At 37.8% G+C, this 18892-nt stretch overlaps 1 protein-coding gene across 3 annotated transcripts in view; it reads left to right on the top strand.

The window, feature by feature from the left end:
* The window catches only part of KIAA1328 (KIAA1328 ortholog), a 172192-nt gene that overhangs the window by 12021 nt on the left and 141279 nt on the right, over positions 1-18892 (top strand). For all 3 annotated transcript variants that reach the window (XM_015848262.1, XM_015848261.2, XM_032441150.1), the window contains 2 exons: positions 287-381; positions 9695-9810. In XM_015848262.1, coding sequence (XP_015703748.1) covers positions 287-381; positions 9695-9810 — 211 coding nt within the window. The remainder of the gene's footprint in view (positions 1-286; positions 382-9694; positions 9811-18892) is intronic.

The following is an 18892-nucleotide window of genomic DNA, read 5'->3' as shown; positions in this document are numbered from 1 at the left end:
TGATACAGATCACTGAATAGTGTAGGACTTGAAACTTTACTCGACATGTTTTGTGTTGAAGAAAGTATCCTGCAATTTACAAGTTTCAGGTCTCTTAGAATTCTCCACGATTTTGGTAATTTACTCCACTGAACTGTACTTACAGATGAAAGTATGCACTTTATTTCCAGTTGGAATTTGTCTACCTTCAGCTTCTAATTATTAGGTCTTGAAATGCTTTTAATGTCTTATGAAATACTTGTTCTCCTTAAAGAGTACTTTCTAAAATGTGGCTTTCAATTTTCAGGTCACTAATGAAGGAGGAATGAAGAGTGCTTCTTTAAAGGATTTATGTCCTGAGGACAAGAGACGCATTGCAAACTTAATTAAAGAACTTGCCAGGTGAGAATAAGCATCACCTGAAAATGCATTATGTTTAAGGAGAGTCATTCTTCTAATTAACATCAAGTAATGTAGAACTGCATTATGGAACTGAATATTTGCATAAAGTAATTTTTATTCCTGGAAGAAGTATGAATGGTGAAGCAGCCTGATCAGTTTTTCCTTGTTTGCTGGCCCAAAATATTCTAAACATAATTAAAGCAGAAGCCAAAGTTTTGTGACCTGCAGTAGTATATCCATGTAAATACAGTCACAGGACTAGAGTTTAGTTTGCTGCTTGCAACCTGTACTTTAAAAACTTTATATATGTTTACAAATGTTATAAATGTGTATAAATATTTTCTCCTGGAAGTAAGAATGTCAGTGATGTGAAATTCTGTAATGCTTTTTTGTCAGGAGTAAATGTGTATAAGGAAGTCCACCTTAAAGGTGGATTGCTGATCTTGTGACAAAAAAATGTTAATCTGTATGTACTCGTGTTTGCATGTGTAGAGCAATAGAGTCCACTATGGTGTTAGCTTATTTTTGCCCAATTAATTTGGCAAAATTTTCCTTTAATTCCTTCTTGTTCTCCTTATTCTTTGAAAAGAGAAGCTATAGTGGTGGAAGTTTCTCAGCTTGAGTGAAAAGTTTTTGAGTTTCATTCCTGTGCTAGTTGCATTTATCACAGAATCACCAAGGTTGGAAAAGACCTACAAGATCATCCAGTCCAAGCATTCACCTATCACCAATAGAGAGACAAATGATGTCAAAGATAAATCTGAGTGGAAGAGGGGAGTTACGTTTCCCCTCCTCTGTTCCTTATGCATTAGAATCTCTGGGAATCTGCTTCTCATGTGATGCCTATAAAAACTGAGGAGCACTTGGGACTGTGGCAGGCTGTATTATGATGCCAAGGAGGAAACTTCATGAGATCTTTTCAAGTCCTCTGTGCTAAAAGTTAGTGCCCATGCTCAGAGCTTAGCTGCAAAATTTTGCTAGAATGAAGTGCAAGTTCTTAGGTATTATTGAAATACTTTTCATCATAAATTTTATATGTGCAGTAATTGGCAAGCATTACTGTCCTTTTTCTTTTCATAAAGGGAAAAAAGAAAACTTGTGCAGAAAAATTAAGTTACTTGTTCAAGGTCATGCAATAAGTCTCTGCTGCAGCTAAGAGTATTTTCTCTCTGATTATGCTCATCCACTAGACCATTTTGCCCACTAATAATTTGTGTCCATGTAGGATTTCTTGCTATACAATATTTCAGTAATTTCTGAAGTTCTTCATGCTTGCAATGCTATTTTATCCTACCTCATGTGTTAGAAAATGTCTAGTTAAGGCTGTCAAAAAGAGTAGATTGCTAGGAAGCCTGGTTACAAATTGTCAGATGTTGGAGCTATTCGGACACTGTTGCCACTGTTGATATATAGAGATATATTCCAATATTTAAAAAAGTCTTTTACTTCATTGTTCCTTGTAATACACTGCTCCCTAGTGAATACCAGTACACTAACTCATTTGAGCATGGGATTCTTCTTAAATCTCAGATGCTGTGATTTTTCCCCAAGGACAGTTTGATATTTCTGCCTGACATTTCTTCGAAGAAAAATAGAAGGTGCAGCAACATTAATTTTGAAAAGTAAAATTAGTGGAACACTATTATTTTATACTTAGTTCTCTTTTATTTTTAAACCTAATCATATTTTTATTGGATGTAATTAAAAGTCCTTTGCAGAGTAATAGGGATGTTGAACTTTAATTCTGCTCACCTCGTCACTTTTTAAAAACTCTCCATAATTTTCATCTAGAGTTGTGCAATGATGGAGAGTTTTTATATGCAGTGGAACATTCCTCTGCTATTTTAAAGAAGAAAAGGAACCAGCAGAATTCTGAAAATTTTGCAGGAAGACTATTCTGTAGTAAATAACTGGAAGAATAAGGATCTCGCTTTACCAGAGCCGTACTTAGACATTTCTTGTTTTGCTGCTGTTTGTGAATGAGAGCGATGGTAGTTGAAATTAACTGCTGTGTGGTTATTGCAGGATGGTGGAAGAAATAGATCGGTCAACAACTGCCTGCACAAAGGCAGGTATACAGTGACAACATTTTGTCTGCATGGAAACCAGTGGAAAATATGGTTGACTTCTAGAGCTTGAATTTCAACCATGTCTTGTGTTAGCAGTTCAGGGTAGTGGTCATTCACCTGACTTTTGCAGCTTCTGAAGGAAAGCTGATATACTTTTGCTATTTTCCCTTCTTTTCCTCCAACTTTCATTCCCATTGTGCTTTTGAACAGTGAGAAAATGCATCAGCTTGTATGCTAAAGTGTGAGGCTTTGTCTTGATGTGAGTAAACTGTGATGCTGGCTATATTAGAATAGAATCATAGAATGGCCTGGGTTGAAAAGGACCACAATGATTATCTGGTTTCAGCTCCCCTGCTATGTACAGGGTCGCCAACCACCAGACCAGGCTGCCCAGAGCCACATCCAGCCTGGCCTTGAATGCTTTCAGGGATGGGGCATCCACAGCCTCCTTGGGCAACTTTTTCTGTTGCATCACTGCCCTCTGTGTGAAAAACTTCCTCTAATATCTCACCTAAACATTCCCTGTCTCAGTTTAAAACCATTTCCTTTTGTCCCATCACTATCCACCCTTCTAAACAGCCATTCCCCGTCTTGTATGCTCCTTATATGCTCCCTTCAAGTATTGGAAGGCCACAATGTAGTCCCCCCAGAGCCTTCTCTTTTCTAAGCTAGACAATCTCAGTTCCCTCAGCCTTTGCTCACAGGAGAGGTGCTCCAACCCTCTGATCATCTTAGTGGCCGTCTTCTGGACCCGCTCCAAGAGCTCCACAGCCTTCCTGTGCTGTGGGGTCCCAGGCCTGGATGCAGTACTCCAGATGGGGCCTTAAAAGAGCTGTGTAGAGGGGGACAATCACCTCCCTCTCCCTGCTGGCCACCCTCTTTTTAATTATAATAATTAATATTATTAATATACTTTCATTTGAAAGACTGAGTTACTGTGCTTGACTTATGCTCTGCTTTTGGGAATTCTAGTGGCTGACATCACATTAGCTGTTAGAGACTTTATGAAATTGAATTTTGAGACAGTGTCGAATGGAAGGACACAGCTGTGTCTCCTTTCTAATCCTTCTTTCTTGCTTAGAATAATCCTAGGTTTTGCTCTGTGATACCACCTATAAATCTAACCATTATTTTTACTTTGAACATATCAGGTTTATCTTCTCTCTTACAGTGAAAAGAGGAAAGCAAAATGGATGCAAACTTAGAAAACTGGAATATCAGAATCATGGAATGTCTTGGGTTGTAAGTGACTTTAAAGGCCATCCAGTTACAACACCCTACTGTGGGCACAGTTGTCACCTTCGCATCAGGCTGCCCAGGGCCCCATCCAACATGGCCTTGAACGCCTTCACGTATGGGACATCCACAGCTTTTCTGGGCAGCCTGTGCTAGTGCCTCACCGCCCTCTGAGTAAAAACTGTTCTTCCCTAACATCTAATAGGTCTCCCCTTGTTTGGATTAAAGCCATTTCTTTGTGTCCTATCAGTATCAGACCATCTAAACAGTAGTACTGGGGACCCCAGGCCCGGGTGCAGTACTCTGGGTGTGCTCTTATGGGGGCAGAGTACAGGGACAGGCACCTTTTTCAGCCTGCTGGCAATCCCACTGTTGGTGCAGCACAGGACACAGTTGGTCTTCTGGGCTGCATGCCTGTGCTCCTGGCTTATGTCCAACTTTACATCCACCAGAATCCTCAAATCTTTTCTCCAGGGGGCTGCTCTCAGTGAATTCTTCTCCCAGTCTCTACTCGTATCTGGGATTCCTCTGACCCAAATGCAGCACCTTGAACTTGGCCTTGTAATATTGTGGATTTGTAGAGTCATGCCCATGAATGCTGAAGGGCTCTGTGAGTAAATGGATGATGGCACTCCAGAATTTCCTATGATTTTCAAAACCAACCAGCACGATACCTTTATGTTCTCAGCAAGGTGCAGCTGGCATGGTCATGAAAGTGTTAGGCGCACAGTAAGAGCAAATTTTAACTCTCCTTACAAGCAGAATTCTTTTAAGAGGAAAAAAAAAATAGACTTTATCTCAGCTTTTGTTCCTGCAGGCTACTCCTAAAGCAGTCATCAACTTATGTAATGAAATGAGTAGTGACACAGTGAAGACACTGAAAGGTTCTTACCCTCATACTCTGTGCCAATGTCAGGACACATTAGCCTCTTCCAAGAGGGAGTGCAAGCTCTCTTGGGATGTATCCAGTTGACTGTTGAGCATTAAGGACTTGCTAAAGACCATACTGAGAATGGTTACATACGTTTTAAAAGCTATTAGCAGATTCTCAGAGTTCTCAGCATTTGGCTGAATGAAAATGATCATAAGTTTGTATGTGTTCTTGCAAGCGTTTACCTTGCTTCTGACTGACACATAGCTACAGAATTCTGATTTTCTGATTCCTGCTTCGATGCACATCATGGTTCTGCCTTTAAAGGTACAGCTCACATACAGTTTCTTTTGAATGAACATAGCGCTGACTATAAGACATTGAATTGTTATGGTAGTTTTGTTTTGTTTTGTTTTGGCTTCTAGTATTGAGAGTTTGTGGGCAATATTGATGGTAGATGGGCAGTGGGACTAGATGATTGTGGAGACCTCTTCCAACCTTTCTGATTCTATGATTCCCTGTAGTTTTTGTGAATAAGTCTATGAAAGCAACTTAGGTTAGGTAAGGCCCTTATCCTCAAAAGAGGGGGATTGCCTTTTTCAGATATACTACATATAGTTTTTTGCTATCAGATGAGTGTCTTTCTGGCAAAGACCGATGGAATGCCTAGAATGATTTGTACTTAGCAGCTAGATAAACAGCTTTTAGACAGCCTTTTGTACCTCTCAGAGAAATGCTTCATCCTTCCCAAGTCACTGGATTCCTAAACTCTATAACAGCTTGCCTGTGGAAGTCCATCTTAGGAATGCACAGCATTTGACCACTTGAGCTACCTTCCCTCCTGGGTTTGCCTACATTTATTTCATATTTAACCCAATATGAAATTGAAGGTTACCTGGCTTTAACTTCAATACCAATCTTTTCATTTATGCGTGTGTGTGTGTGTTACTTTAAGAGACAATATTCTGCTGGAGTTCTCTTAATTAGTCAGGTGGTGAGACTGCAAATGAGATATCCCTAAGCTTGTATGAAAATTACTTCTCGTTGATAGGTAAAGCATGCCTAGAATTATTGCATCACCAATCACGCTTACCTTTTGTACTTAAAAAGTCATTTGTAGCTATAAATTCATGCTGTGAGATCAGGTTTTGTATTATTTTGCAAGCTGCATATAATAAAATTTATCCATTGTGCACCGGTTTCAATTATGGGATTGTTGGAGGGATTTTTTTGTGTTATTTTTTAAATTTATACAGACTGCTTGTGACACTCGAGTAAAATGTATCACATTTGCAAACAGTGCCCTTAAGACAAAATTGCTGCCATTCTGTCTTCCTGCAGTGCTGACTAAATGTCACTGTTGCCCGTTTCTGCCAGAGGCATGTTGTGATGGAGTCTGGCATTAAATTTGTTTCATCTTTTTGGTGCACATCTTTCACTTGGAATACCCAATTGCATTCCATGGTTTGTGTGTGTGTTGGGCTCTGTCTGATGGACTTTTCTTGGTCCTTGGTCTGCTTTCTTCCTCCTGTCACCAGGCCTATTCCAGGTGCCATTTTTTTTCTTGGAATTTAAAACTTGTGGTTTTCAAGAATGGTCACCAAAATGTTTTAATCTTTGCTAGTTCATTAGCAGTCTAGTTTCAAGCAGGTGTTCCCAAAAGGTAAATGCTCCCAACAAGGATGAGAGTAATCAGTGAGGCTTCCAGTGCCTGTTCTTTTTGTTTTGTCTTCTCTGTCTTAAAATTGCTCAGCTGCCATTCTCACTGCATTCAGATTTTAAAAAGCGTAAAATACTACATTCATTTGCTTTGTCAGTGCTTCTTTTATTTCCTTTTTCAAAGGTTGTGGCTCTTTCAGTCAAGAGGAGTTACTTTTGTGCTTTGTCTGTAGTGTGGTGTTGATGTTAGTGTTGTTCTGACACTTCCCTGTGCATGACAGTTTTCATCAGACAAATAAAACTTAGTGCTGTTGGCCTATATGTTGCTTTAAAAATTCCACCTGGAGAGCATCAGTCCTGTTTCCTCAGAGGAATGAGTCAGTTTCACAAGCAGAGTTGTTGATCAGTTGCTTCTTAAAATGAGACAGTAGCAGCAGTAAACACAGGAGCACACCATAGCTGGAACTGGTGAATAAAGAATTAATTTGAACCCTAAGGCTGATGTTTTAGGAGGGTCTGTCAGCGTATCTACATCACTCTTATTTATTTATTTATTTATTTATTTATTTATTTATTTATTTATTTTCTACAAATGCTTCTGCAAAATAAAGATCTTTATTTAGATGCATCTACAATTAGATAAGCTTGGAGGTGTTGAATTTAAAACAAATATTGGACAAAGATGTGTGTGTTTCCTATGCCACAAGTTAGATGAATGTGAATTATATACAAAGAAATATTGTAGACATTTAGCAGCTGGAGTAATTCTACTGATATGTCATCTCCACACTCAGCTGTCAGTCTCTATTTGCACCTGCAAACAATGACAGTCAAGCTGAACATCAATGTTGCCCAGTGGAGTGGTTGTGCCCTTTGTAGCTGGAGCACCTTCTTCCTTCCTTAGCTGTTTTCTGACCACGAACAGTGGGAAGACAGGTGAAAATCTTTTTTAGGAGCATTGTGAGCCTTGAAATGTTTCTGTTTGGCAGCAGTGAAGTCCTTCCTAGTTCTGCTAAAAATCTTCTGCCAGAAGGCAAAGAAATAAGAATATTAAAAAAAAATAATCTCACTGAGCTATGTATAGGACATGACATAAATCCAGCATAATCTGATGACATTCTTGTATTCCTTTTCTCTAACTTTCTTTTGCCACCTCCTGTGAATAACTGTCTTCTATATCTTGCCTGCCCTTTATGAGCTGTCTTCTGCTTTGTGATACATAAACACATACTGCCACGCTTCTTCTAAGATCACTTACTGTTCTCAGTCATTTACTGCATAAGATATGTGGCACAATATATTCATGTGTCTGTGAGTATGTCAGCTTGCTGTGATCTGTGTTAAATACAAACAGAGCATGTGAATGTGGTGCAGACAGATACAAGCAGCAAATCACAATCTAGAAATGGATGAAACCAGTTTTAGAGCAATTACCGTACTGCACAGTTCTTTCTTCATCAAATTTTCCTACATTATTGTTTGATTTTAATGCTCCTCATTACCAGCATTGCCCAGTGTTTCATTTGCTCTTAACCTTCTTCTAATGCAGCATCTGTCTTCCAATTAGTAAACAAGCATCCTTCCTTACATAGTGTCCTGGAGACAATGCTCTCTTCTAAATCTTTTTTTCTGTTCTTGCTTCCTTCATGTATTTCATTTACCTGCCCACTGTGTTTTATTCTGATTGATAGCTTTTATTCTCTATTCTATACTTCTTCTTTCTCTAAGAAGAATTACACATTCTTACATCTTTCACTGTTTACGTGAAGGTAGGTCACATGCTCCAGACTCTTTAGCTGATTGCTCTTGATTCAGAGGAAACAAACTGGTTATAGGTAGATGGAAAAGTGTGGGTCTGCAGCCTGTGGCACATGTACCACACCTGTGACTGCACTGAGGAGCAAGGATTTATAGTTGATAGATCTCACTAAGATTGTTGCCTGCTCACATTACAGGAGCGTATAGATAAGATGGATACAGAGTTAATACAGCAGTTTCTCTTCATTGTTTATTATCTGATGTGTACAAACCCCTTTTAAGTCTTTCAGGGGAGAGAAGGGAGCCTCTGAGTATTAGGGTGTAGGGCTGTAAATTAGGCCCTGGACATATGAATAATGGAATGTTTTTGATACTAAATCCATGTCTTTTTTAACCTAGAAACTTTATGCTTAATGACTTGTTCCAAGCTATCAAACTGTCCTAATTTATGGAATTTGATATATTCTGTATGCTATTTTTCAGCCTCTAGGTTTGTAGAGAAAAGGTGCACGTTCCAGTATTATTAATAATTTACGAATTCCTGTAGTCTGTTAGAGATGTTGTGTGAAAGGCTGTAGGTCGAGCTTGGAGTTGGGGAATGCTGCCTGTTTGTAGCTCACCCTGGAGGGGTGACCTAATTGTAGTATTTATGCCTTTCTGTTGGAATATTGAAACAATTCTGTGTCCTCTTAAGAAGGGAAAGATGATGACAAACGGGGGCTCAGATGCTGAATGGCTTTTATGTGTGTCTATAGGATTGTTGGTCTTAAAGAAAGTTAAAATTTGAAGTTTTCTCAAAGTTTTACTGTTTTGATCTCATACCATCTGCTTTGTGGTAGCAATTCCCATTCTAAAAGACTTTAAGAGCCAATGGCAACTAAAATTGCTGAAGTCCAGAGCAATTGTATTTGTTAGCTTAAGCTTATTTGTTAATATTTTGGTAAACCTGTCATAAGAACCACGATTTCTAATCCGCATTTTTAACACAGTCACAGGATCATCAATGCATAATGGTCATTTTGCCTACATGATAACAACTGATTTTACAACTTCCCTTGAGATGCAGAATAAATGATCATAGTAAAAATTTCTCACATTATAATCCTTTAATCTAGATCTAATTATTTACACTGAGCAGCAACATACAGGGTGCCATGGCCCAGGCAGAAAGGAGAATTTACTCCTGTGGCTTGATATTTTTAAGATCCCCTGAAGAAGGCAAGCTGTTTCACTTGGAGAAAAACTAACAAGAAAAATGGTTCCTTTCTTGAACTTATATTTGACCAGTAAATGTGAAAGAAGAATTAGTCTATAGATTAAGAAAGAAAAGAGATTTTTCAATTTCCTTTCTGTCTCAGTAGCTAAGCTCACCCATTTGAGTTTTCTGTCTACATGCCCTAGTCTTGTATGGATCCCAATGTGTCTTCATTACAGCTGCAGAAAATCGGTCTGCACAGATCTCATTGTGGGTTCAGAACCTTACTTTGTAGTTCTGTGCTTCCCATTAATGTGCATGTACTCTGTTGAGACCAGTGTCTTTGGAAAAAGTAGTGTCTTGGGTACCTATATGCAACTTTCAGTGTAATATGATAGAATAAACATTATGAGAAATGGAGCTTTATATGGCCAGGGAGGATGCATTTATCAGGAAAGCAAAGGATCTGGAAGTCAGGCATTGTGTTTATGGGAGTATATTTTATTTCTCTCAAATTCTTTTCAGGGTGAGTGAAGAAAAGGAGGTGACAGAAGAACGGCTGAAAGCTGAACAGGAGTCATTTGAGAAGAAGATCAGACAGCTAGAGGAACAGAATGAGCTTATCATCAAGGAAAGGGAAGATATCCTTTAAAAAAAAAGTGCGAAAGGGCTCACTGTCTGAAATAAAAAGTGAACTACAGAGAAATAATTGTTCTAATTTATGGCAGAGAATAAATCTGCATGTGCTGCCATTCAAAAGCAATCAGAGAGATGACTTGTCAGCATGTGATGCTGGTTCATTTGAGCTCAAAACTGCTATCCAGCTGTTCCTATGATGTTGTTTTGCTATGAAATAGATATTTGTCAACTAGAAACGACAATAAGGAATTTGTGCATTAAAATATGTTTATAGATGTTTTTTCTCTTAATCCTGTTAGGTTGTTGTAATTGAGGTCTAAAATTTATCTTGCACTACTCCAGTACTCTCTGCATCCTGTGAAAGGCAGCTTTAAATTGAAGGCATTTAAACCTATATATTTGTACTCTGAGGTTTAGCCAGCCTGGACATTTTCTATTAATGTAGGTTTAGCTGATTTTTTAATGCAGACTCTGACTTCCATTTTTGTTAAACTGCATATACTTAGTCCCAGTCCTGAAATACTGAATGCAAAATGATCTTGCAAGGAATCATAGCTTTTCTACGCTGTGGTGTGACAGATCTTTACAAAATGCTCTTGTTCATATCTCTCCAAATCTTTGATATTGATGCTTTGTTGTTTAATTCCTCAGAAGGTAGCAATTGACTACAGTGGGATAAAGAAGAGACAGTTCTGAAACTGCAGTAAAAGCAAATAGCATGCAATTCATCAGCAACTGTGTAAGTAGGGAGGCTACTAATACTATTGAAAAAAGCATTGATGGAACTTAGCGTGCAGAGCTATTTTCAGTTTTGAGTCACCCCTTGCTGAAGAAAGAAATGAAATTAGAAAAGTTGTGGAAAAAGGCTTGTTAGGATTATGGAGGTCTGCAGAGAACCTATTTTTTGAGAAGGGACTAGTGTGCATGTGTGCTTATGGACAGTGACTGGCCACATAGAACTAGGCTGAGTTCGTGGTGAAGTGAATAAAAGAAGAGAAAATGCTGAGACAAAAAGGACTCTTCAAGCTGAAGGCCAGTGACAGAATAATAATAAGTGGAGATAAATAGTCCATAAACTTAAAGATGAAGTTGGAGGAGGATTCCTGAAATTGTGAAGAATTGTATTTTACAGTAAAACCCGGGGATGTTTGGAGGGAGGGAAGAGAGAAGGTGCTTTTTTCTGTTGGAACTTGATTGGCTTTTGAAAGAAATTCTTGTGATTTGTTGTTTTTGACAGCAGGGGATTGCTCTTGATAATGCAGCAGATCCACTGCAGCCTAGTGGCACTAATACTGATAGAAAAAAATAGTTGTGTTGTTTATACTAAATAATATACACATCTACAAGCTTGGCTGGGCATGGAACAGTTCCTGGAAAATATTAAATCTGATGTATTTAAGAGCCATTAGATATGACTACAACTCTTTCACATTGATTACACCGAAGTAAATATTTTTTACAATATTACATCTTGTGGATTCATTCAGCGTGTGAATGTGGGTGGGATGTTACATTTCCAGTGGATATATCTAATATATATTTATATAATTTGGGCACATGAAAAATTCACTAATTCATCTGAGGTTTATTTACTGGGATGTAGCCATGCTTGCTTTTTTTTTTTTTGCTTTGTTTTGTGTTCTTTTTTACTTGTTAGAGAAAGACTGTACAAGTTTGAATACCTTTTTACAGGAATTCAAGTAGTCATGGCAGAAGGTTAATGCATGCAATTTTATACTTCATAAAACTCTATAAAACCTAGAAACATAAAACAAGGTTATAATTTTAAACAATGTAATTTTAACTGTTAGAATACTTGCCTGTCTTCTGACCTCTGAATGTTTGCTGTAAAGCTGAGGAGTGGTAAGAAAGTCTTGCTGAAGTGGAATATAGATTCTGGCTATTTTCAAGTACAGCAACTTGAAATTCTTCTGAAATTTACAGAGTTCACTTGTAAGTAAGAAATGTAATAGCATAAGGAAAAACCTTCAAGTCTAGTAAAATCAATTTCATGTACTTCTCGCCCCTCCCCCCAGCCAATTTATTTTCTATGAAATTACTTTATCTAGCCCAGTATTTAAAATGATCCTACAATAATAAATCAGTGCTTCTGATATAATGGCTGCAGCTATTCACTGAAATGTAATTTCAACTTGGTAGAGGTTTAATTTGAATAGCATGGGGAGTGTGTGCTTTTCCAGGGAGATGTCTTTTTTTTTATATCATTATTAAGGATCTTGCAGCAAGGATATGCTTTCTGTGCTTGAGCTCCTTACTTCAGAAGCAGAATTTTCTCATTTTGTTGTTGTTCATATGTTTCTTCTTGTTGTTCAGAGGCTCTGTGAATCCATCTATTTGAATTCATTGCTGATGAGCGATAACGAAAGTTTGGAGGGGTGAGGGCAGATGGCTATAATGGAAGCTTGGTATGGTGAGGGCATTCTGTAGTGGTCTCACAACAAAACTTTAAAGTAATGTCACGGAACTGAGAGAGGAATAATATCTATCTGAAGTCTGAATTTACATTTGCTTTGGCCAGTAATGACTGGGTAAGGAACCTTGCATGAAAGTTTAGTTTCTGTTCAAATAAGTTGTCTATTTCTGCTATGGTTAAAACTTTGAAATTTGAGCTCAACCCATTAATGGAACACAACCCTTGCGAGCATGCAGTGATTCATAACTAGGCTGGCTGTGTGTTAAGGTTGCTGAAGGCTTATTATAGAATTGGGGGAAAAAAAAAAAAAAAAAAAGAGGTATTTCAAATAGTCATTTAGTCTATTTCTTTTCCCTAAAATGCTGTTGTGGTAGTTTGGTCAACAGCAATTTTGGCTTAGTTTTTCATGTGGTGTGTCCACTTCAAAAAAAGTGTATGCACATAGTGCACATGGTCTTTGGATGTGGTGTAATGTATAAATGCTGTGATTACATCTTCTGGTGTTCTTATTAAAATCTACCCAATTGGGTCAATCAGCTAGAGTCTGGAAGAGCCCAGTAACACATGTTCTGGTTCTTTCACTGCATTGATCATAGGTCATCTGCACTGTATAAACGTTCCTGTTCTTGTGGACTGTTGCATTTCTGACTCAAGACTGTTGTGTATCCGTCTAGACTTGGAACTAACTTCATCCCGTCTGTGTTGTAGTTCTGCACCTGGACATATGGGAAGGAGATACATAAGTCAGATGATAAGAATAACTTGTGGAGGAGATAGCACAGAGAGGTCAAAGAGTTTGAGGTCAAGTTAGGGAAAACGACTTTGTTTTGGGTGAAAGGTGGCAAAAGAAGGAAAATAAGGAAGCTAGGGTGGGCAGAGATAAGGAACTTATATCTCAAAGTGGTGGAAAAGTGAATCTTCCTTCTTTTCTCATAGGAAAGATTAAGCAGGAGTTGGAGTGGAAAACTGGAAGATGAGCACTAGAACATGGCTGGAAGGAAAGATTTGGAAAAGGAGGTTAATCTGGCCTTGAGTTATTTGAAGGAAGTGAAGGTTGTGTCTGAGTTTTGAAGTGTTTGGTTTGAGGAATCAGACTTAAAGAAGAGCCAGAATGGAGGCAAATGACATGGAATTTGTCAGATGATTATGAGATGGCAGAACCAAAGTGGAATGTGCCTGTTCAGTGTGTTATAGCATGCTCTAAACTTTGAAATAGAATTCTAGAGTAAGCTTAATGTGAAAAAATTCACTAGCCTCTGTGTCTTCCCTCGCATTCATGTTTAATATTTGTGTCTTTCTTCTGTATCACCAGATCATGTTGGATACGTATGACTAACCTACATTCCACCATTTTCTTTAGCAGTTAGACTTGCAACTTAAATGTCCTTTGAAATTCTGTTATGTTTCATTTGTGTTTTCAGAATAAGTGAGAAACAGCCTGCTGTGTGCTCATAGGCTGTATGTGTTATCTCTTCTACTTATGCTAGGGGCTGTTAAGAGAAAAGCTTCTGACTTTTTTTCTGGCATATTTTCAAGCACCCATTATTAATTTAGGTCCCAAATACGATTTAAAATAAGAAATAGGGAATTATCTTTTGTAAGATGCCCCAATACTGTCATGATAGATGTCTTAGGGGGAAAAAAAAAGGAAAAAAGAAAAAAAAAAAAAAGAGAGAGATTATTGAGAAACAAATGCTACAGTTATTTCAAAGGCCAAAGAAATTATGTTATGGTCTTTAGCTTTTCTTGTTATCATTATGAAGGATTTTTTATTTTTATTTTTTAAATCTAAATTTTATGTTGTTGTGTAAACGCAGAAGCAAAAACAGCCTTAACATTGCTGTGAATATTGTTATGAAGGAAAAGAAAAAAGAATATTTGCTTGCAAGAATAATCATTTTGGAGAGATAACACTGGGAAAAAAAAAGGGAATGAAGACATCGTCTTCATTATGAACTTTTTTTTTAATGTAAATTTAAAGTCATCATCACTACTAATTATTTGTTTGGTTTATGTTTAGAGTGTACCTGGATTTCTTAAGCTTTTAGGTGGAATTCTTTTCAAACAGAACATGATCAGTTGATTTGCAGACTCAGACAAGCTCATAACATAAATGCCATATGATTTAATTGGCTACTCTAAACATGATCATGGACTGTTTGCAAATATCTTTTATATTGTAACTACTTCAGTCAGACTGTTTAACTTCCTGATTTTGCATGCAGTTAACAAGAATATTAACTTATTTAAAACAGTTAACTTTCTGATACTGTTAGTGAGAAAAAATCTTAATTTTCTGGAAGATTAATGACCTTTTTATAAACATTAACTGGACTCCTTAGTAAAGTGGTTTTAGTTTTCCCATAGCACTGCTCGCTGTGTTACTCTCATGTACACTTGAATATTAGTACTACTTCCATATTTTCTCATTTTTCTATCTTGTGTTAATGTGGAATTACTATTATTTTTTTAGAAGAAAAATAATTACTGACTTGATTAATGCCAAAGAAAAAAATGATAGGAAAGCAGATGTGTGACTGTTGAATTTGCCTGACTTCTTCTGTGTTATGCTTACCTCTCCGTTATTTTCCATTTCCTTTTCTGACAGTATGGAAATAAATAGGCTTTTTTTCTTTTCAGTCTGACCCTCCAATATTGTCCACCAATGAAGCAAAATGATAGGTCTTGCGCAGAATGCCTTTGGCAACATGCTTTGTTTTGTTGCATTTGTGGTGCTGGTGTCCTGCTGCTTGTGTTCCTCTCTGAACCAGATACGTGTTTGTGACTAACCAGTGCCGTTCTTTGAAAAAATACAATTATTTTGAACTCACAAAGGCAACGCACAGTGTCATGTAGAAGTAAGTGATGGAGATTAACAGTACAGTTAAGCATGTAATATATGACAGTTGGATCCCTCCTCTGTTCACTCTCTATGGAAAAAAACTAACGTGCAGGAAGAAAGTTTGTGTGGGCGCATTGCCAGTTACAGGAAACTTGTGCCAGGTGCTTTTGGAAGTCAGGCTGCTTATTGAAAAATCAGTAGCAGTTTTATTGTTTAACTGTGGCTAAGTCTAATTCTGATTTTTGGTTTTGCTATTGTTTCTGTATCCTTAATAATTGCAAGGTACAAATTGAGGGATTTAAATTACAGTAATCCTTTTTCTTCTGTTTCTCAAGTCAGCTTAGAGTTCAAAATGCATCTGTTGCTGTTTATCATATATGGACATATCCTGTACATAATTTTGTGTATCATAATTTGCTTGACGGCATGTGAGAAGAATGAAAAATTAGCAATTTGTGATTTTCTTCCATTTTATCCAAGCACTTCACTCTTTGAAGGTGTTTCCTTTACTGTTATTGTAGATCTCCTGCTAGTAAATGTTTCTAAGCAACCATTACGGTCCACTGAATAAAAGCTGAACATATTAAAAAGTCCCTGAATATTTATATGCTATTCTGTAATGGCAGTATTGGCTAAATAATGTATGTATTTAAGAACTTCTTAAATGTAAGAGAATCAGTCAAGGACTATTGGGTAAATAAGATATTTTGAATTTTTCATGAACTTTTAAACTAAAACAAGGTGAAATGTATTGTAATGTTGAGTGTTCAAATGGATCAATGACTGGAGATTCATTTGGAGCTCAACTTTCTATGTTTATTTCCAGCCAGCACCTTTAAGCACAAGCCAACCACATTGTCCATATTATGAAATTATCCAGAATCGACAGGCAGCATCTAAACAATCAACATCAGCGTTTTTTGAATATGAGCTATATTGGCTTGTGGCCTGTGAGATAGTATTGTCAGTACAGAACCATAGATATGGGATGAAAGAAGCAGAGCTGCTCGTTTTGTAATTTATACTGGAAAGCATGGGATGACATTATTCTTTCTGTGTTTAATTTAAGAGATATTCCCATCTGGCAGCTCTGATGTAGAAATTTGGAGTCCCACTAGGGTAAATGTTGAGGGGTACCAGCATCCTCACATCTTGGAATGTTGGTATTTCTGAGATGCAGTCTTGCTGGCTAAAGAGCTTGAGTTATACTCTGCTGGCAGTGTTTAGTAGATATATAATTCACAATAAACCAGACTTCCATTTCAGGAGGATAAATGGTATCTTGAGCATAAGCTTGATATTATTTGTACTACATAGTTTGAATCTCAAAACTGATGATAAGTGGAAGCAGGGACAGGTACCCTGGGAGGATGGTGCTAAGGCACATCGAAGAGAGAGAGCTGGTAGAAGACAAGAAGCATGGCTTCACCAAAGGCAAGTCCTGCCTGACCAATCTTGTTACTTTTTATGATGGCATAACTGCATCAATGGACAAGGGAAGAGTCACTGATGTCATCTATATGGACTTCAGTAAGGCCTTTGACATGGTCCCCCACAACATCCTTCCCTCTAAATTGTAAAGATATAGATATGACAGGTGGACTGTTTGATGATGAAGAGCTGGTTACTCTGCACTCAGAGAATGGTGGTCAATGTCTCAATGTTCAGACGGTGATCAGTGACAACAGGCGTCCATGGGGTTAGTAGTCGTACTGATGCACTTTAATACTGTAATCAGGCACATCAACAGAGGGACTGAGTGCACCCTCAGTGAGTTTGCAGATGACACCAAGCTGTGTGGTGCCATCAACACATAGGGGGATCAGGACACCATCCAAAGAGACCTAGGCAGGCTGAGCAGCGTGCCCAGGTGAACCTCCTGATGTTCAACAGAGGCAATGCAAAGTCTTGCACCTGGACTGCAGCAACTCTCACTTTGAATACAAGCTTGGTGAATGTAAGGATAGAGCACAACCCTGTTGAAGCACTGAACAGGCTTCCCAGAGAGGTAGTGGATGTCCCATCCCTGGAAACATTCAGGATCAGGCTGGAGGGGCTCTGAACACTTGGGCGAGCTGTATGTGCCCCTTGTTCATTGCAAGGGAATTGGACCAGGTGACATTCCAACTCACTTCTATGAGTTGCACCTGTCTGAACTTAGTGAGGGAAACCTGTCATTAGAAATGTAGCTTCAGCATGGCAATGTCATACATCAGCACCAGTTTCCTTAACAAAAATGCCAGAGGTAGGTCATGAAGAAAGTATTTCCCTGTAGATATCATCCAGTGTCTCAGGTGTGAAGCACGTCTTATTTCAGGCACTCTAACTGACTGGGTTACTTGCCTAAATTTTGATCCTACTCTTGTGGCTGCTGCTGAAATGCTGATCTTTATGAATGTGAGCTTTCAAAGTGATATATATATATATATATATTTTTTTTTTTTGAGTTATATTTTCCTTTATGACATTTGGGCTCATTTGGAAACAAAGACTGAGATCTCTTAAAAGGAGGCACAAATGGGAAAATGAGATCATTAATTGTTGAAGCTGGTACTGTAACAAATTGACTAGAAATGTGGATTCAGAGAAATTGATGTACTTTATCCTTCCAAACTAAATGAATTCTCCATCTGCTTCAGCTTCTCAACTATAATGAGGACGTTGGGCTGACTCTGCTATTGGTTTCTCTGTCTCCCTGAACTATTTAGGAAAGTTTAAACATTTCTTGCATGATTAAATACACTTTCAATAAATCAATCTCATAATAATTGTTGTTCAGGAGAGTTCATTATTCAGTTTAGTCTTTTAAATTACTGTTCTTCTTTAAAGGATTCTTCTGATGTAATGGCTTCTGCTAAATCCATTTGCCATACTCTGGCTTGTAATTACTTTAGATCTGAAGAACAAAATGAATGACTTTATTATTAATCAGTAGCAAATTTGTCTTACTGTTTTTAACCTTAGAGTGGCCTTCGTTCATGAAATAGTTTTAATGGTCTAGATAGCAAAACAGTTCATATCTCTCTTTCAGCAGAGATTCAGTGAAAGCAATTGCATAGTCTTGTGTATTTTCTTCTACCATATTCTGCCTTCCTTTCCATCCACAGACGTTTGTCATGGGGACTCATCATGTGTGTATTTGCTGTTGAATGCTGTCAATGACTGTCTCAGGAGGTCTAGTTTTGCTACCTGGTTTAGGCTGTAATGTTTGCAGATTGGGCCAGTACTTTTCTGTATGCTGTGGAGAGTACACAGCGCTTAAATACAGCATTAATTTAATGTTGGCTACTCTACTGGTTGTTGATCTAAATTAATTTTCTCAGTGTCCATGCATGATGAAAGTTTGAATGATTTCTTTCTAGCTTCCTATTGTTGTGGGATCTCACAGTTATTGACAGTGCTTTTGGAGCTGTGAGTCTGTGCTGTGATTTTTGGTAGCAAAATGCCACCTTGGATTAAAGTTCTCTAGCTGCTGAGCTGTCCTATGTGAATCTCCTCTATTTAGCTCCCAACATTTGGCATCGGTTCTTTGTCCATATTAGATTTTTTTCAAACCCATCCTTAATTTCCAGCTGCCAGTCAATGCAAACTAATATAAAAGCATTTTCAGCTTTGCTAAACTTGTTAGGATCTGGTAGATGTTGCATTAATATCTCATTTTCAGAAACTGCTTGGATAATGAAAGTGGGCTAGCTGCAGAGTTAGAGACGTTCAAGTAAATCTCAGCTTTTAATATTTGGAGGGATTCATTCCTGTAACAGCTTTGTGTTGGTTTTGTTTCCAGCATCAAATGTAATGTTTAACCAAG

This window comes from Coturnix japonica, chromosome Z (genome assembly GCF_001577835.2).
Source record: "Coturnix japonica isolate 7356 chromosome Z, Coturnix japonica 2.1, whole genome shotgun sequence".
NCBI classification, from domain to species: Eukaryota; Metazoa; Chordata; class Aves; order Galliformes; family Phasianidae; genus Coturnix; species Coturnix japonica.
The sequence above is the reverse complement of the archived record's forward strand: the minus strand, read 5'-3'. Positions and strand labels throughout refer to the sequence as shown.